The sequence below is a fragment of the Lotus japonicus genome, chromosome 4 (genome assembly GCF_012489685.1).
Source record: "Lotus japonicus ecotype B-129 chromosome 4, LjGifu_v1.2".
NCBI lineage: Eukaryota > Viridiplantae > Streptophyta > Magnoliopsida > Fabales > Fabaceae > Lotus > Lotus japonicus.
Window position 1 is genome coordinate 51,499,789 of NC_080044.1, and position 19,685 is coordinate 51,519,473.

General features: G+C 41.7%; 2 protein-coding genes across 3 annotated transcripts; both read right to left on the reverse strand.

Annotated features, from left to right (window-relative positions):
- Positions 1 to 4,501: 4,501 nt before the first annotated feature.
- Positions 4,502 to 6,168, reverse strand: LOC130716039 (dehydration-responsive element-binding protein 1F-like). Of its 2 annotated transcripts, none has more exons than XM_057566215.1 (2): positions 5,408 to 6,168; positions 4,502 to 5,118 (listed from the first exon to the last, which is right to left on the reverse strand). In XM_057566215.1, exons 1-2 carry the CDS (start codon positions 6,072 to 6,074, stop codon positions 5,099 to 5,101), a joined length of 687 nt encoding a protein of 228 aa, XP_057422198.1. In that variant the 5' UTR covers positions 6,075 to 6,168; the 3' UTR covers positions 4,502 to 5,098. The 2 variants fall into 2 exon arrangements, with proteins under 2 accessions (XP_057422198.1, XP_057422197.1); XM_057566214.1 differs by having other exon boundaries at positions 4,503 to 5,049.
- Positions 6,169 to 13,838: 7,670 nt separating this feature from the next.
- LOC130716038 (dehydration-responsive element-binding protein 1F-like) lies at positions 13,839 to 14,926 on the reverse strand. Its single transcript, XM_057566213.1, has one exon. It carries the CDS (start codon positions 14,871 to 14,873, stop codon positions 14,085 to 14,087), a length of 789 nt encoding a protein of 262 aa, XP_057422196.1. The 5' UTR covers positions 14,874 to 14,926; the 3' UTR covers positions 13,839 to 14,084.
- Positions 14,927 to 19,685: the final 4,759 nt, after the last annotated feature.

Here is a 19,685-nt window from a genome sequence, read left to right on the forward strand (position 1 = left end):
TTATTTTATCTGTCATTTTTTAAAGTGTCTACCTGTGTGGTTAAAATCTGCAACAGGTTGATGAGAGACTTCCTTTGGGGTGGAAGTGAAGAAGAAAGGAAGATTGCTTGGGTTAGCTGGGCTACTATTTGTAAATCCAAAGATACGGGGGGTTTGGGGATCAAGGATTTAACACTTTTTAATAAAGCACTGCTCGGAAAATGGATGTGGAAGTGGCGCTCCGATCCCAGTTGCTTTTGGAGCCAGGTTCTTCAAGCAAAGTATTCAGTTGGTTCTTTCCCTCAGGAATCAGCATGGTGGCGGGATGTTCAAGGGGCATGTCTTGTTGATGAGGTGAGCTGGCTTGACGCAGGTACAAAAAAATCAGTACGGATGGGCAACAGTACAGATTTTTGGCATGAAGATTGGTCAGGATGTGGTTGCTTCCGTGCTAAATACTTCCGTTTATATCACTTGTCAAAATTAAAATGGGCTTCAATACACCAATGTGGAAACTGGATTAATGGTAAATGGCAGTGGGAGCTTTTGTGGAGAAGACCATTGGTGGGTCGAGAGCAAATCTGGGCAGCAAGCTTGATGTCTGATACCGCAGGAACTCGGTTGATAGAGGGGTCTCCTGACCACTGGACTTGGCTGGCCAGTGGTGATGGTCTTTATACAGTTAATTCTGCCTATCTTTTTTTGCAGGGATCTTTATCTTTGGAACCAGATCAGGCGCTTTCTGATGTGTGGCGGTCCTTGGCTCCTTCGAAGGTCAAAGCGTTCGCTTGGCGAGTCCTTCTCGATCGCATTGCCAGCAAGGAGAATCTAATTAAGAGGAAGGTACTGGATGATCAGGGGCAAGCACAATGTAGCCTCTGTAATGGTCATTTGGAGTCCACTTGGCACTTGTTATTTTCGTGCCCGGTTTCGACGCATCTCTGGCAGCGTGCGGCAGATTGGATTGGAGTGAACCTAGGCACGACATCTTCTCCAAGGGACCATCTCATGCAGTTTAAAATTGGTTGGAGCAACATCCAAAGGCGGGTTTCATTAACTGTGTGGCTGGCAATACTTTGGACACTTTGGTTAGGGAGGAATTCACTTGTGTTCAGAGGGAATCAATTTAATCACGAAGAGGCTCTAGATCAAATTAAAAGACATTCTTGGACTTGGATGAAAGCAAATGTCAAGGATTTCTGTTACTCTTTTTATGATTGGCACTCTATTCCACTATCATGCATTCAAGGCTTATGATGTGAGCTGGTTTGCTGGTCTGTTAATGGAATTGCATTATATGTTTTGTGGGGTGGTTGTCTACTTTCTTTGCTTGCACTCACGGGCTGTTTGGAAGGAACCTATTATGTCCTGTGACTTGTGCCTAGTGTGATGTTTTGGCTTGTGGAATGGCCTTTGGAACTGTGCGTGCTGTTTGGTGGTGATGCAGTATGATGGAATCTGGTTTTGTTAGCTGGAGAATAATACTTTAAGTGGGGTTGTGTTGGGTTTTTGTATTTCTCCTGGGAGTGCTGCTTAGTCTTTATAGTTAGTGTACTCTTTTTCCTTGCTAGGTTTTTCCCAAGGGGGTTTTCCTATCAAGGTTTTAATGAGGCATTCCTATAAAGACTTGCTCCCAGTGAGAGGGGGTTTTTTTGTTTTTGTTTTGAGCTGCTTTTCCGGTTAGTGTCTTTTCCTCTTTTGTTTCTATCTTTTCCTGTATTGGGTTGAAGTACCCCTTGTACTTCATTCAATAAATTTTAGCTTATCTAAAAAAAAAAAAAAGTTTACAAAAGCAGTTCTCATTTCAAATCACCAAATTATTGTGGTTTAAAGCATATTACTATATGATTGTTTATACTAAGGTGGAGGGAAAGGATAAATCACAATCTATTTTCTTTTTCTTTTGGAAGAATGAATTACAATGGTATAAATCAGAAAATTTGAGAAAACCCTTCTCAATTAGCCAATGCAATCGAGCCCTTATGCATCATCAATTACAGAACAAATTAAAGGACATCAGTCCTAGAAGATCTCTGTTTTGCAGCTACATCAGCGAAATTAAATGGTTTAATTCCCTATGTGTGAACCCCCTTCAAGTAAGTTTCTTCAAATCTTAAATAATCAATAGAGTTTAAGACATTGGGTAATTTTCATAGCCGATTGGAATTGTTGTTTACCCACCCCGCCGCTAATGAAAAATCAAGTATATTACTTCTTGGAGTTGAATTAATGACAGAATAATAGCGAATTAGCGATAATCGCTCTAATTTCTGCTTCAAATGCCCAAGCCTATATCAGCTTTGTTAATTCAATTCTGCTGACACCAGGATTCCCTTTAGAAGCTCCAAGCCTCCATTGTCACTAAATTTTAAAACAATCATAGGGGGTGGAGACCATTCTCCAAATTAAATCATTGAGATTTAGGTTCTGAATACATCTTAATTGAGCTGAAGTTATATATATAAAAGTCTATGAAGGTCTCATATTTGAGCATCAACAATGTTAATTTGTTTGAATATCAGGTCATTTCTACCGAGCCACATTGACCAGTATAAATAAAATGGAACCATGTCCCAGTAAAATGCAATCTGGGACTGCGCCATGTTCTCTCCTTCTAGACAGAAACCTGGATACACCCATTGAGTGCCTTCAGACTTAATCACCTCACACCATATTTTCCCCACTTAGTGAAGTGGAAATTAAAGAAGGTGCTCTGTCATTTCCGTTTCAGCACCACCAATTGAACACGTACACTCCATCTCCCTCAAGGACCACCCCTTTTGACCGTACATTCAGTTTGGAGGCTATCTTGTTGTGCCTAGCCATCCACAAGAATAAAGCTACCTTAATTTCGTGGAATAAGTAACTTTAGTAATTCTTTTTTGGATATGCCATCTCTTCCCTTTTCATAGTTGTTGTGCTTAAACTGGACCCGCAAATAAGAGCAAAATGCAAAATAAATACTTGGTTTCACATGATGAACTCATCGTTTAGACAATCAAAAGGTTGGTCGATATTTGTGATCATGTAAGAATTAAAGAAAGCAATGAAAATAAGGAAGAGTCTAAAGAGAAGAGAAGCTTCAAGGTTACGATAATAATAGAATTAGATTCCCAATTTATACCTTCTACTTATGATTCCTATAAAATTCAACTATACCTCTTAAAAAATTAACTCACCACCAAATTATTATTAATTGTCCTACCCAGATAAGTAACTTTCATGCATGCGCGACTAAACGGATAGGCATGAAGCACAAAGAGGCTACTTAAGATATGCTTGACAATCTAAGCATAGGTTTGTTGAATGCATACGAAACCAATCATTAAATCTCCATCACGAGCGAGTTATTATTAATGAAACACACTCGATTTCCTTCTCAGTTCAGTTGAAATAACCCTTCCTCCAATAGTGAATTAACCACTAAGATGTATACTGCGGTTGATCAAGTCGCAGTATAGTTAAAGCAAAGAAAAAATATCAATCATGTAGGGACACTTAGACAATAAAATATATAAACGGGATCACGTCATCAATTACATCGCAACATTCAAAAAGATGTATAACTAATCAAATTAACATAAAAACATAGAAATCATAATCATGGATATCATCCCAGATAAAAGAAGAAGAGATAAACCAATGAAGAGGGCTCTTAGTCTTCAACAGTCTGCCTGTGAAGTTTCTTTTCCTTGTTCTTGTGCCTCCACGGCACTCTAAGGTCTTCCTCCTTAGGTTTTAGAATGAAGTTCAATGTGTTAGAATGACATAGTAATTGCTCTTATACCCCTAAAACGCGTCTCGGCCTGCTTCTGACATTACAAGATTTTAACAAAGTCATGGTTGTGTGTCTAATGCCTCACGACCCTCCTCAATTAAATAACAGCAACATGAGTGTGCTAGAAATCCAACACGGTCATGCCCCTTGCTTGGGCACATTCTCTTAATGCATACATTTTCTTGACGGCTAGGCCGATCAAATTGAAGATATGTTTGTGGTGAACAAGATATTAAAATTTCAGTTCAATCCAATGGTGATTGAATCTACACGAGCCATTCTAGGAAAGAGCATACAACTTACTAAATTTACCAAGTGCTCCTTTTCCATGTTTTTCGTATCTTTTTCACTTTGAACATATCTATTGCGCATTTAGCATAAAATACTTGAGTTCTATAAACACATGAATCCATCTTAAATTTTGAGAGAGAAAATTTTTCGTCGTTTTATTAGCATGAAAGTCGCATATCAAATACTTATTTTAGTTAGTATTATAGACGTAATTTAAATTTTTTTTTGGACAGATAGAGACTAACTTTACATATTTCATTAATGTAGAGACTAAAAATTATAATGTTTTTTTAATTATAAAAATTCAATTTTCTCCTATTTTTATTTTAGTAGTATTAAAAAAGTATGTATGCCCATGAGGCCATGACAAAATCTAAAGACCAATTATAAATTAAGGGCCCAAAAGAAAAGCCCATGACAAAATCTTAATTGCATGGTGCTGAGGTGTAGTGAGCTTCCCCCGCCCCCTACATTGTACACAGTCCGCGCGTGCGCAAACCAACTGTTCCTAATTATTATCAACCTAAGATTCCGAATATACTTTCCTAAAGAGTTTCTCGGATCTAACTATTTTAAGCCACATTATATGTTTTTTGCTGAACCTAGTTTGGGATAATTATCCATAAATATCAAGTTATTTTAAGGAGAAAAAGATTACTCTATATAGTAGTAGCTAGAAAAGCACCAATAGCATGGTTTTGACTCCTATCTTGTGACGTGGGGCATCCTCATCTTCTTTGACGTCTTTTTCAATGGAGCTGTCCGATGAAAAAGTATCGCACTCTCTCCGCCAGGTGTCATTCTTTAGCGCCACAAGCTGAACTTGTGGAGGCAGTGAACGTTGGTCTCCTCATTCAACGACATCGTTTTTAAAAATTCTGTTCCTCCAATAGAAGCTCGCGTAAAGAACATCTCTCTCGTGGCACCTAAGCCTCCTTCTTCCTTCGCCGCAAATTTACTCCAGAAACTTCAGCTCAACAGCTTCCTCGAGCAAGAGGCTTCTATAGAAAGAACAACACCCACTTCATTAGAACTTAGAACTAGACTTCTTCACTTTCTCACTCTTTTAGCTATATGGAAGGGAAACAAATTTAAGGTTTATGAGAAATTCGATGTATATATTCAGAAAAAATTAAGAGAGTAATTGTACGTACAAGCTAACTAAAACCAAAATCCAAGAAAACAAGTGACAGACAATCATTCAAACACTGATTTATGACACTCTCAATCAAATTAAAAGCCTAATTAATCAGAAACCAAATTAAATGTGCGTATATCAGATTGTTCAGATGGAAAAACTCCACAAGGAAACCTCCACATCCACATCATCAATACTCAAGTTCTCCACACTGTAATTACCATATGATCCCTCAAATGGATGCTGTGGAGATCTTAAAGGCTCATCCTCCATGTTCCGAATCCAACCATGCAGGTCCTGTTCTTCCTCAATACCACCCTGAAGAAGTACTTCATCGAATTCAAAACACAACCTTTCCAAGTCATGCAATGTTTTATCACTATTATTACTGTTTTCCACAACTTCAACGCTGTCACCGGTGCTACAGAGCTGATCACCATTATAAGTTTGCTGCTGCTGCTGTTGCTGGCCATGGCAACGGTCCTCAGCCGCAAACGCATGTGCAACTTCCGTTGCCACTCTCCTAAGCTCCTTTGCACTGTTTGACGCCGGCAACAACGGCGGCACCCTCCACGCGGAGTCCGCGAAGTTGAGGCAAGCGGACTTCCCACGAAGCGCGAGCGCCGCAACGTCGTGCGCACGGGCCGCTATCTCAGGTGTCTGGTGGGTGCCGAGCCATATCCTGGTTGTTTTGTCATTGGGAACACGAACCTCGCACACCCACTTGTTGTTGTTCCTGCTCCTCACTCCTCGGTACACAGGGTGCCTTGTCTCCTTGAACACTCGACACCCTGCACACTTCTTTGGCCTAGCTGATGCTAGCATCATATCCGAGCAAGCTTCAGATGATGAACCTGCAGAGTACTGCTCTGTGTCAATCGAGTTCATTCGCTTCGTTGGTTAGTTGTAGGTAGTAGCTACTCTCTGCTTATGTGAAATGGTAAGTGTGCTGAAATTGAGTTGGTCTCTGAGTGAGTGAGTGAAGTGTGGGGTGCATATATAGCTTTTGGAAGTTTTGGATTACTTAGTGCACTTTATGGTGCAAGTGGGTATCCGATGTGGTCAAGGACACGGTAACAGCTGGCCCTATTTTCTAGATAGGGGAAACACACGTCGTGCTCTGATAGCTCTACAAAAAAGTGTTGATAAGTTTATTTATTTAAATAAAACGAAACGAAAACAAGATTTACGGTAGGGATTTATTTTTGAGTCTTTGCTTCGAAGCACTCTCCTGCAATGAATCATTGTATCCTTTGGAGATATTTCCTTCTTGAGTGGGCCAATGGACCCACAATTAACACCTGCTTTGCTCTTTCATTTTGTTGTCTACCCTACAATAGTAGTAGATAAGAATTGCTTGAAGGAGGACTAGAAAGTAAGCAATAATAGCTTTTAGAAATTTCTCCTCACTCACTCAAAATTGAAATGACACGCTTTTGGTATAGTTTTTTTTGGGTTATTTATGTTTTTAGTCCCTATAATTATGGTATTGTTAGGGTTTACTCCCCGTCAAAGTAAAGCTGCTCTTGGATCCCTACTATAGAAAAGTTCATATTTACTCCTTGCCTGATATAGGTTTAGGTGAAATTTGAGATTGTTATGTAAACTTAATGCTTTGGTTTTCCTTTTTCTCCTTTCCTACTTGTATTGGGTTGAAGTACCCCTTGTGCTTCATTTTAATATAATATATATAACTTATTAAAACAAAAAAAGCTAGGTGAAATATTTACGTGTCTGGTGAGTTCTTATTTAGTATCTTATGAGTACTTATTTTGTGTCCTTTGCGCCATTCAATTTAGCTTATTTGGATTCCACTACTATACGTATCTATTAATTACTTCTTTTGTTCCAAAACTATTATAGTTTTAGGTGTGTGCACAAAGTTTAAGAGCTCATTAATTGATGTTATAATTTGACTAAAAAACCCTTATTTAATATGAGTTATATGAAAGAGAGAGAATGAAAATCATTGGTCAACTAATTTGTGAGAATTGTGATTGGTGGAAATAAGAAGTGGTACTTGGGAGATACAATATTAAATGAGGGTATGAATGGAAGAGAATGATATAAAGTGCTTTGGATATGTAAAACTACAATGGTTTTGAAACAAAACAAAAAAACTAAAACTACAATAGTTTTGGAACGGAGGGAGTACACCTTAGCTAATTAATTTCATGATACCTAAATTAACCTAACAAATGTTATGGTTTCGGAATCAGCGGATACGTGTGGAGTTTGAAGGAATCCACGTGATCAGCGACCACTGTGGTTGTTATGGCCACCTATGCCGTAATTGTGAAGTGTCTCGTTTGCTGGACACGGTGAGAAAACCCCGCCCGAAAGAGCCGGAAACGGTGGCGGACGTGACTGGAAACCCTAGGGCTGGCAAGACGCAGGGGACCCATAAGAGTAATGATGACGGCTGGACAAAGGTTAAGAATAAAAAGTCAAGGGCAAATTTGATTTCAAAAATAAGCTACCAATCAGGGAAATCCACGTTGACAAGGGCGAGAAATAAGGAACAACATAAACCGCATGGGAGTGCGGGGCCTAAAGGCGAAAACGAAGGAATCTCCTTCCTTCATGGCGCGAGATTTGCACCTTCCTTTTTCGGCGGGGAATCACTCACTTGTCCTAACGCCTTCCAAGCGATGGCGCGGGAACACGGGTATCGTCTTCATGACCCCACCACCCAACCCGCCACCCTCTGGTGGAGGGGCAACTAGGAAACCACCTAAGAGTGCAGTGCCTCGCAAGCTCTTCCAAGCACAACCGACGTCAGGCATGGGACTAGCAGAGACAACCACAACTGCGTGCCTGCAGGAGACGCAACTAGCACAGGAAGGCCAGCATCTTGATGCCCCTCAGGCTGGTGTTTTGAATGGGGAGCCACCTGATGAAGATGCGAATATGGGAGGTCAATTGTAGTGCCTCTCCCCCTTTTTTTCCAGTGTTGTGATGATAGAACTCAACGATTTCTCCGTCCTAACATGGAATATAAGGGGAGTGTCGAATGCGTCTGCTAAGCGACACATTCAGGAGTTGGTAAGGGTCCATCACCCTACTGTTGTTTTTCTTTTTGAATATAAGGTTCAATTTTGTGCAGTGAAGAATTTTTGGAAGTCACATGGGTACGTTCCAGTGGCTGTGGAAGAAGCTAGAGGGCGTGCTGGAGGGATTTGGTGCCTAAAACAGGATGGCGCTCCCTTCAGCATCACTGTGGTGGAGACGATGTTGCATGCCATTACTATCAGGATAGACTCCCCCTCATCTTCTTGGTGTTGTACAAGGATCTATGTGAGCCCATCCACGACTGAGCGTGTTCGTGGCTGGGAGTATCTCAAGGTGCATCACTGTCGCATCATGCACCCCTGGATGATCGTGGGTGACTTTAATGAGACCTTATACCCTTATGATCAGAATCAGGGTGCGTTCATTGCGTCTAGAGATGAGAAATAGGCAAGCTTGGTGGAGGATTGCAACTTGCTTGACATCATGCCGAAAAGTTATCGCTTCACTTGGGCGCGGAAGAGGGAGGGGGAACCCCTTCTTCTTAAAAAACTTGATTGGTGTTTTGTTGATGTCCACTGGCATACAATGTTCCAGAAGGGGGGAGCAACTGCAATGTTGCCTCACCATTACTCTGATCATCATCCTCTGTTGGTTCGCTGTGCGGTTTTGCTTCGTGGTAGGGGCCCCAGACTTTTCTGATTCGAAGCTGCTTGGGTCTCACATCCTTCGTATAAGGTCGTTGTCTCCTCAGCCTGGGATCAGAGCCAACCGATTCACAACAATCTAGGTTATGTTCGTGATAATTCCTTGTTGTTTAATAAGTAAACATTTGGGAATATTTTTTAGAGGAAGCATTCTTTGGAGAACCGTTTGATGGGTGTGTTGCGTGAGCTTGAGCGGGTTGATTCTACTTCCCTTTTGCGGACCATGAATCAGATTCAACAGGAATTAGAGGAGACTTTGAAACAGGAGGAGATTCTTTGGTACCAGAAATCTAGAGAACGGGTTATCAAATTCGGCGATCGTAATACTTGCTTTTTCCACACCCAAACTGTTATCCGGCGGAAGAGGAACAAGGTGTATGCGCTCAACTTACCTTGTGGGGTTTGGTGTGAGGATGAGGAGATTCTTAAGAGGGAGGCCAGACTTTTCTTCCAGGCTCTGTTTTTCCCTCCTTCGGCGTCTCATGTGTCCCCTCTTGCTTCTTCTGTGGTGACGGGGCTTCCCCTTTCAGCTTCTCATGCGCTCTGTGCTCCGGTTACTAAGGAGGAGGTTTGGATGGCTTTATCTCGCATGGGGTCTTTCAAAGCGTCGGGTCCAGATGGTTTCCAGGCACTTTTCTTTAAGGAGTATTGACACATTGTTGGGGATGACGTTTGGCGCACCATCTGAGAGGCTTTTGTTGTGGGCTCTTTTGACCGAGCTCTATCCGACACCCTAGTTGTGTCCATCCCTAAAGTGGATGTGCCCACGACGTTCAAAGAGTTTCGCCCCATTAGCTTGTGTAACGTCACCTACAAGCTCATCACGAAGGTGTTAGTGAATAGGTTACGACCTTTTCTCAATGACCTTGTGGGTCCTTTGCAGAGCAGCTTCATTCCGGGGAAAGGGACCGTGGATAATGAGATTGTTTTACCGGAGATAGTCCATCATATATGCAAGAGCAAGAGTCGGAATCAGAATATTATTTTCAAACTTGACCTTGAGAAGGCTTATGATAGCATCAGTTGGGCTTTCCTTAGGGATACTCTTCACTTCTTTGCCTTCCCGGAAGTGATCATTGAGCTCATCATGTTCTGTGTGACTTCTTCCTCCCTCTCCCTTTTATGGAATGGGTTGAAGTTGGATCCTTTTGCCCCGTCTCGTGGTCTCTGTCAAGGTGACCCTTTGTCGCCGTATCTATTTGTTCTTTGCATGGAAAGACTTGCCATTATTATTCAGGATGCTGTGGATAGGGGGACTGGCTGTCGGTGCCTATCTCTAGGAATGGACCTGCCATATCTCATCTGTTCTTTGCGGACGACGTGCTCTTATTTGCCAAAGTAAAGGTCTCCCAGATGCACCTTTTGCATACCTTCTTAGTAGTTTCTGCCTTGCCTCAGGGTTAAGAATTAATGTGGCTAAATCCTGGGCTTTTGTTGGTGATGGGGTTAATCGTGCTCGACAAGCAAGGATTTTTAGTGTCACTTCCATCCCTTTCACCTCTCATCTTGATAAGTACTTGGGCTTCCCCATCCAGAGAGGGAGACAAAAAGTGAGGGATTTTGATTTTGTGATTGACAGGGTGAAACGCAGGTTAGCGTCTTGGAAGGGGAAACTCTTGAACAAAGCAGGTAGAGTTACCTTGGCGAAGGCGGTGTTGAATGGGATCCCCGTCTACCCTATGCAACTCTTGTGGTTTCCACAATCTGTGTAAGATTGGTTGGATAGCTTGACCCGCAATTTTATTTGGTCTCGGGGAGAGCGTCGTGGTATGCATATGGTCTCGTGGCGAACTGTTTCTATGGCCAAGCGGAAAGGTGGACTTGGGATGCGGCAAGCTAGGCTGACCAATGTCTCTATGCTTGGAAAACTTGTGTGGGAGCTTGCTCACAATAGCGATAAACTCTGGGCCCGTATTTCAATGAGTTATTATTGTCACGATGAGCCCTTCCTCCATTCCGCTTCGAGACGTGGCTCTCCCCTCGGGAATGCTTTGGTGAAGGCTAGGAATTTGATTCAGCCTGGTTTTGTTTGCCGGGTTGGAGAATGTGAGCTATCTTTCTGGTTTGATCATTGGTGTGAGGGGGGTCCTTTATGCAGTTTGGTTCCGTATGTTCATGTTTCCGACACCGCTCTCAGGATCAAGGATGTGTTTCGTGATGGAGAGTGTGATCTCTGTTGCCTCTCAACACCGCTTATACCGGACGTGCGTCAACGACTTCTTTCCATGTGCGTGCCCACGAGTACTGGTCAAACTGATTGTATGGCTTGGTCAAAGAGCCTGGATGGTGCTTATATAGTAGCTAGCTGTTATAACTGGCTATAGACGCATGATACGGTTTACCCGCTTGCTTCGTAGGCTTGGGTGTGGAGAGTTAAGATGCCTGAGAAGATGCGTGTGTTTTCTTGGCAAGCTCTTCATAATTCTCTCCCTGTGGCAGAAGTGCTTGGCCACCGTGGCATCCCCATCTCCTATACTTGTCGTCTTTCAGCGTACATGATGAAACCCAAATGCACTGTTTGCGTGATTGCTTGGCTGCTCGGAATGTTTGGAACAATTTAGCCTTGTTTGTTGCACCGGGGTTCTTTCCTGCGGATTCTATGGAGGCCTGGCTTGATTCGGTGTCTCGTTTGGATGTGGTAACGTTGCTGGTTCATGCATGGTATATCTGGTGTAGTCGTTGTGACTATGTGTTTAATCACGTTCAAATGCCTTGGTAGATTGTGCTACAACAAGCTGTTGTTGTTTTGTGTGTCCTACGCGGACCAAGCGAGTGCCCATCCTGCTGTTTAGCCTCGGTGGGTGGCTTGGCGAGCTCCGCCGGACGGATGGGTGGCGCTGAATGTGGATGGCTCGTCGCTAGAGAATCCGGGGAGGGCAGGATCGGGGGGCGTGGTGCGTGACTCTGCTGGGGTGTGGTGTTTCGGTTTCTCAGCGTATGTTGGGGTCTCGGAATTCCTTAAGGCAGAGCTCCCGACAATCTTGTATGGCCTCCGCCTATGTTGGGAACGTGGGTATAAGCAGATAGTTGTTTTCTCAGACTCCAAGCTTGCTTTGTCTTTGTTGGAGCATGGTTGTGGGACAGGGTCCTCTTTTCAATTGTGATTTCATGATGATCCAATGGTTTTCTTCGTAGTTTGGGCATTTTCTCCTCTCTTTCTGTCTTCTTTTGTGTCGCGACCACCGTAGACAAGCTAACCCTTGCCTTTCTTGTGTGTCGTTCATGATCGTGACCCTTGTTGGTGTGGAGAATGCAATGTTGTACGTTTATGGGACCCTTGTTGGTGTTGATCATTGTTTGTGTCTTGTGGTTCGAGATGCTCTTATTACATTAATCTTGGTCGACTTTATGCAATGTGGTTTATAATGTGATACCTTCAATCTAATTTTTTGGTTTTCTAGTTTTAGGGTTGCAGTTGCGGTTACGCTGGCCCACTCTCTAGTTTTTTAGAGTTATCGGTGTCATAGTTTACACAATTGTTTGTCTCAAACGCCGTGAATCGATCGACCTCAAGTGTTTTTTGTGTGAGGTTGTTGTTGGTTAGTTGTTGCTTCAGCCTTATTTTACTATGCAGTGTATTATTGTTGTTTTTTTGCCCTAGTTTATTGGCTCAACTGACCTTACAATAGTCCAGAAGAATTAGATTTTGAGTTGCATCAATCTCAGTCATATCAAGTATGAGAAGTTGTCTTTTTCCTTCACATGAATTAAGAAAAACTTTGAAATGTTGATCTATTCAATTCAGATATTCCTCAAGACCGTCATTATTAAGCGATAGATATTATGATATATCTTTTTGGGATACATTTATTACAAGTTTAAAGCTAAGTAAGCTTTTTCTTGAGGGAGAATGTTGAATATCTCTTATTAAGATTGAGTTTGTTATTAGTCTTATCTCATAGAAATTGAGATAAGGTTTGGATATAGTTTTCTCTATTATAGATTAGTATCTAGTTTCTCTATTTTAGATTGTTATCAATTAAGATAGAGATAGATTTAGATAAATTTAGTTCCACTAGCAGCATTTGCAACCGAATTTTTGCAGTGCAAATTGGGGGAGAAGGTAGTTGGGTTTCTTGTTGATTGGGTTTGCAATGGTATTTCATTACAAATGACACTGGTATATAATGGGTATATATGTTGATACGAGTTAGAATTTAGAAGTCTGCTTTTAGAATATACAAGTTTTATTGGCAAAATTTTGAAATACAAATAAGATGAAGGACTATTCTATAATTTAAAAGAAAATGGGTCCAATACTTACTTAATCTCAACCATGAAATAAAGTAATAGTATATGTATCCTATGGTGCGAAAGGTGGTATTGTGGTACGTACACCAATAATTAGGTGCTTTGATGCTAACACCACCCACTCTTTGTGGGTCAAAATTTAATTTGTTGTCTCTAGTATCTTTTAAGAAGTCTCCCTTCTCGGATCTGACTAGGTTAATTCACTTTTTGTGTTTCTTTCTGAAACTAATTTGGGAAAATACAATCCACAAAACCATGATGTTTTAAAGAGAAAAAAGATACTATAAGTAGAAATTTTGATACCTTGTACTATCAAGTGAGGTGGCGCATCCTATTTGACCTATCACTCTCAACACCAGCTGTGATTAATTATTCAATTATTAGCTAGGACCACAACCTGAACTCGTGGTGGTTATGATATACTTGGGCCAGAGAACGTACGTCGTTGTGATGGTCCCATTAACGACACCGTTTTATAGAAAATCCTGTTCCTCCAATAGGAGCTCGCAGAAAGGACATCTCCCTCGTGGCACCAAACCTTCCCTCTTTCCTACCTTGCCGCTTTACTCCAAAAGCTTCGATGTGCTCAATTCAGCAACACCCTTTTCAGCAGAACTCTAGCTTTCTTCACTTTCTCACTCTTTTGCTTCAACTACCTTGGAGCCATATGTGTGTTCTCCAACATGTGTGTTTACTGTTTAGTGTTTACTTTGGAAGGGAAGCAAATTTAATGTAACTCCGAATGAATTAATGAATTAATATATTGAGGAAAAATTTAGAGAGTAATACAAGCTAAGTAAAACCAAATCAAGACGAAAATAAGTGACAGAAAATCATTGAAACACTGATTTGTCACAGTCTCAAGCAGATTAAAAGCCTAACTGCCTAACTAAAACTAAATGTGCTTATATGCGCATGATCATTAGATTCTTCAGAGGGAAAAACTCCACAAGGACACCTCATGTTCCACATCCACATCATCAATACTCCAGCACTCCGTACCATATGATGGTCCCTCGAATGGGTGCTGCGGAGATCTTAAAGGCTCATCCTCCATGTTCCGAAGCCAATCCTGCAAGTCCTGCTCCTGAAACCCCGACGACACACCCTGAAGAACTTCATCGAATTCCAAACACAACCCTTCTAAGTGCAAAGGGTTTCCATTATTGTTATTATCATTATTATTATTATTATTGTTATTGTTATTATTATTATTATCTTCCATGACAAATTCCCCGACTCCAAAGTTGTCGCCGCTGCTACAAACATTATTATAAGTTTGCTGCTGCTGCTGGCCATGACAACGGTCCTCAGCCGCAAACGCATGAGCAACTTCTATTGCCACTCTCCTAAGCTCCTTCGCACTGTTTGACGCCGGCAACAACGGCGGCACCCTCCACGCGGAGTCCGCGAAGTTGAGGCAAGCGGACTTCCCACGAAGCGCCAGCGCCGCTACATCGTGCGCACGCGCCGCCATCTCTGGGGTAGGGTGTGTTCCGAGCCATATCCTGGTGGTCTTGTCATTCGGAACACGCACCTCGCACACCCATTTGTTGTTGTTCCTGCTCCTCACTCCTCGGTACACAGGGTGCCTCGTCTCCTTGAATACTCGACGCCCTGCACATTTCTTTGGTCTCCCTGATGCTAGCTCGTGTAGGTTAGAGGAACCTGCTTCCGATGATGAACCTCCAGAGTACTGCTCTGTGTCAATTGAGTTCATTTCCTTTGCGGTGCGTGTTGGTTTCTTGTGTGATGAAATGGTAAGTGTGCTGAAATTTAGTAAGTGCTTGAAGTGAGTGAGTGTGTGGTGTGCGTATATATAGCTTTTGGAACTTTAGGATTACTTAATGCACTTTATGGTTCAAGTGGGGATACGATGTGGTCACGCACACGCTAATAGCTGGCTATATTTTCTAGATGACGGGTCTACCACCATTGATTTGAGAGAGGAAACACACGTCGTGTTCTTGATACCTCTTCAAAAAGTGTTTGTAAGTTAAGAGATTTAAATAATACAAAACTGAAATAATATTTACGGTAGCGATTCATTCTTGTGTGTTTGCTTCGTAGCACTCTCCTGCAATGAATCATTCATTCCTTAGTAGACAATTCATTGTTGAGTGGGCCAATGGACCCTCTCGGTTAACACCTGCTTTGCTCTTTCATTTTGTTGTCTATCTTACTACAATAGTAGCTAAGAATTGGAATTGCTTGAAGGAGGACAAGCTAGTAAGTAACAATAGCTTTTGGAATTTTCTCCCCACTCACTCAAAATTCAAATGACACGCTTTTTGGTATTTAGTTTTAGGGTTAATTATCGTTGTAGTCCTCTAAATTTGGTAATGCTTGAGTTATGTCTCTCGTAAAAGTAATGATGCATTTAAACCCCTACAATTAAAGAAAAGTTTAGATTTGGTCCTTGCGATACTCCAAACTAACGTGAAACACATACGTGTCCGGTAAGTGCTTATGTGGCGTACTCCACATCACTTACTAAATCATAATATATGGCGTCTACTGTTTTTATCAATTTCACATCAACTAATTAAGTTTCTAAAGTTTTAATTAATTTGGCCAACCCTAATCTAACTTGATTTCCCCTAAGAAAACAACTCTTCCATCTCTTCAGTCTCCCCCTTCACATTCTCTCATTTAAAGCATTTAGTTTCGTTCATCTCTCCCTTCAATGTTTCATCGTCTAAACTCCATTACTCTCCACTTTCTCATTCGAAGCATTTGGTTGGACTTGAGGCACTGCTTCATTCGGTAGTGGTGTTATGGTAGCTTTTGTCATCACCATTCATTTGTTGTCATCAACAACAAATTAAAGATTTGAATTACATATGTCTAATCTCCAAAGTGAAAAGAATGTTGAGCCCAACACCACATGCAAAAGGTGTGAGCACGACAAGATTAGGGGGTGGATGATGAGCTGGACGTGCAACATGTTAGCACGCTTGAAAGTAGGTTGTTCTTCTACTGCAGAGCTTACTGCACTCACTACTACAAATTTGACATTTTACCACGCTTCTGTTACAACTGTTCAACACAGAATTGTAGTAAATGTATGTGTAGAGCTCAGTTACCACGGTTCCATCTCCAATTGTTGTGATTGAGCACAACTGTTAAATTAATATTTTTTTGTGAAAAATATATCCATTACTTAGATTGTAAAGTGGACCGTGGTATTAGAGTCCCTAAAAAAAAACCTTTTTCATTAGGCCCTCTAATTTTCCCAAATCCCAAACTCAAATTTTCATATTCGCGCTCTTATATATCCTCAGTTCCTCACGTTGTCGTCCTCACGTTGTCCTCTTCACGCTCTCATCCTCCATGGCCGAACTTGCTAGTGCTCTCGCACTCAACCAACTCCTTCTTCCCTAGTTTCTTCTTCTTCCCGCAGGACTTGCTCTCGCGCTCTCATCTTCGTCACGCTCGGGATATGCTGCTTGTTGCTCCTTTTGGACTCTCTCATGAAGAAGAATCCAAGTTGTTGAGTTGAAATGTCTGTCAAAGTCGTCATTCTCTGTCACACTGTTCTTTGTGGCTAGGGTTCTCTATCGCACCGCTCTCTTCTGTGTCGTTACTGTGCTGTATCGTTCAGTCATTTTAGGTATGCATCTTCGCACTCTATCTCTCACACACTTACCTCGTTGGAAGCTTGGTTGTGGCTAAGAGCAAAGAGTTTGTGTTGAAACTCCTCAGCAAAACTCAGTTGTCGAACGCAAACATCAGCACTTGTTAAATGTCACTACGTCTCTCCTATTTCAAGTCCATTTTCCCAAAGTTCTCATGTTGTGGCTCATGCCACTTTTCTCATTAACAGATTACCTACACCTTTTTTGAATAACAAAACTCCTTATGAACTTTTGTACACTAAACTTCCTGATTTTACTTTTCTTAAAACCTTTGGTTCTTTGTGCTATGCTTCTACTTTTTCACGCCATCGTACTAAACTTGATCCTCGAGCTCGTCGATGTGTGTTTATTGGTTATAGACATGGTACAAAGGGCTATTTGTTGTTTGACACCAAGTTTAGGGAAGTACTCCTTTCAAGGCATGTGGTGTTTCATGAGATAGAATTTCCTTTTAAATCCATGAACCACAATTTAGACCCCTGTGTAATTCCCTCGTTACCTACTTCTCTGGGAACCGAGGACTTTGATCTTACCCCTTTGACCCCAGGACCAAATGTTGAAGCTCCACCAGGATCCCCTGAGGAATTGCCAGTTTCACAGCCTGTTACACGCCACGCAACTCTTGTTCGTCGTGCTCCTGCTCACCTTAGTGATTATCAAGTGACAATTCCTCCTTCTCTAGCTGCAATCAATTCCTCCTCGCAGGCTTCAAGCACATGTATCATGCATCCCTTATACTCTGTTGTTTCTTATGCTTCTTTATCCCCCAAACATTGTGCTTTTACTGCTAACATCTCTAGTACCGTAGAGCCTAAAACTTATGCTCAAGCAGCTTAGCACAAAGAGTGGAAGGATGCCATGGATAAGGAGCTTGAGGCTATTGCTCGAAACAACACATGGACCATTGTCGATCTTCCACCCACAAAGAAACCAATTGGTTGCAAGTGGGTTTATCGCATCAAGCACAAACAGGATGGTACCATTGATCGCTACAAAGCGAGACTGGTAGCCAAAGGCTACACTCAGGTGGAGGGTCTTGATTACCTTGACACTTTCTCCCAGGTTGCCAAGATGACCACTCTTCGCTTGTTGTTGGCCCTCGCTGCATCTCAGAATTGGTTTCTTCATCAGCTTGACTTTGACAACGCCTTTCTAGCTCCATGGTTCTCTTGATGATGAGATTTAAATGCGCTTACCTCCTGGTGTTTCCTCAACTCGTCCAAATCAAGTTTGTTATCTCCAGAAATCCCTCTATGGGCTCAAGCAAGCGAGTTCGCAGTGGTATCATACCTTGGTCACTGCTCTAAAATCCTTGGGCTATGAGCAGTGTCGTCATGATCATACGTTGCTTCTTAAGCGCACTTCTACTTCAGTAACGACTTTGCTGTTATATGTTGATGATGTTTTACTTATTGGCAATAGTTTGGAGGACATTCAAGCAGTCAAGTCATTTCTTCATAGCCAGTTTCGTATCAAGGATCTTGGTGAACTCAAGTTCTTCCTTGGCTTAGAAGTGGCTCACTCAACTAAGGGAATTTGCCTTACAAAACGCAAATATGCTCTTGAACTCCTCCCAGATGCAGGTTTTCTTGGTTGTAAGCCGGTTAAGACTCCTATGGATTCCACACTTCATCTTTCCCAAAATGGTGGTACACCACTTGGTGATCCCACAAGTTATCGCTGCCTCGTGGGCCGATTATTTTACCTCACAACCACAAGGCCTGACTTGAGCTATGTTATTCAACAACTCAGTCAATACCTTTCCTCTCCTACAGATCTTCATCAGCAAGCAGCTAGTCGTATTCTTCGATATGTCAAAGGAGCTCCAGGACAAGGTCTCTTTTTCTCATCAACTGCTTCGATGAAACTCCAAGCTTATAGTGATTCCGATTGGGCTGTTTGCCCTGATACTCGATGCTTCATCACTGGTTATTCCATTTTTCTTGGTACATAACTGATTTCTTGGCGCATGAAGAAGCAAACCACGATGTCCCGTTCTTCATCAGAGGAAGAGTATCGAGCACTGGCTGCGACTGTGTGTGAAGTCCAGTGGCTCTCATATTTATTCCAATTCCTGGGCATTGATGTTCCTTTACCAATGCCTCTGTTTTGCGACAATCAATCTGCCATTCACACTGCTCAAAACCCGACATTTCATGAGCGGACCAAGCACATCGAATTGGATTGTCATGTCGTGCGCACGAAGCTTCAGGATGGGTTGATTCGTCTTTTACCTGTTTCCACACACAATCAATTAGCTGATATCTTTACGAAGCCCCTTCCTCCATCTTTGTTTCCTGGTTTTGTTCTCAGGCTGGGCCTGTACAATCTCCATGCTCCAGCTTGGGGAGGGGGTAATATAGAGTAACACCTAGTTTGTTAGGCGGTTAGTTCAGTAACATCTAGTTTGTTAGTTTGTTAGACTAGTCAGCTAGAGTAGTTAGACTAATTAGATTAGTATTTAAGCTCAAAGCTAAGATTGATGTAATCACCAATTAATTTTTCACTTTATTGAATAACAAATCATCAATTCTCTCAATTCTCAATATTCAGTTTGAACCCTTTGTCTTGGAGGGGAGTTGGCTTTTATTGATTTTTTGGATCTGGTTCGAATCATCATTTTTGTTGATTGAGACTCTCAATTTAAAAAGCAGTGTCTAAAATCTAATCTCACTTAGTTTATGTGCTAAATTTGTTCACTTTTATACAGTGTTCTAAAAGGATTTTGTTTCATGTGGCTCCCTTTGCTACACTATTTTTCTTTTCCTTTCTCTTGTGTGGGTCCAATAGGTATTCTTTGTGTGCTCACATCTTCCTCTTTAAACCAGAATATATTGCATAAAAATAAAATTAGAATAATGATTATGTCACTACATTACAATTTACAAGTAGGT

Coding starts and splice junctions, on each gene's coding strand:
- LOC130716038 (XM_057566213.1), bottom strand. CDS start 14,873: ATGAACTCAATTGACACAGAGCAGTACTCTGGAGGTTCATCATCGGAA.
- LOC130716039 (XM_057566214.1), bottom strand. CDS start 6,074: ATGAACTCGATTGACACAGAGCAGTACTCTGCAGGTTCATCATCTGAA. Junction 5,050..5,407: donor TCCATTTGAGGGATCATATG/GTAATTACAGTG, acceptor TTCTTTCTATAG/AAGCCTCTTGCTCGAGGAAG.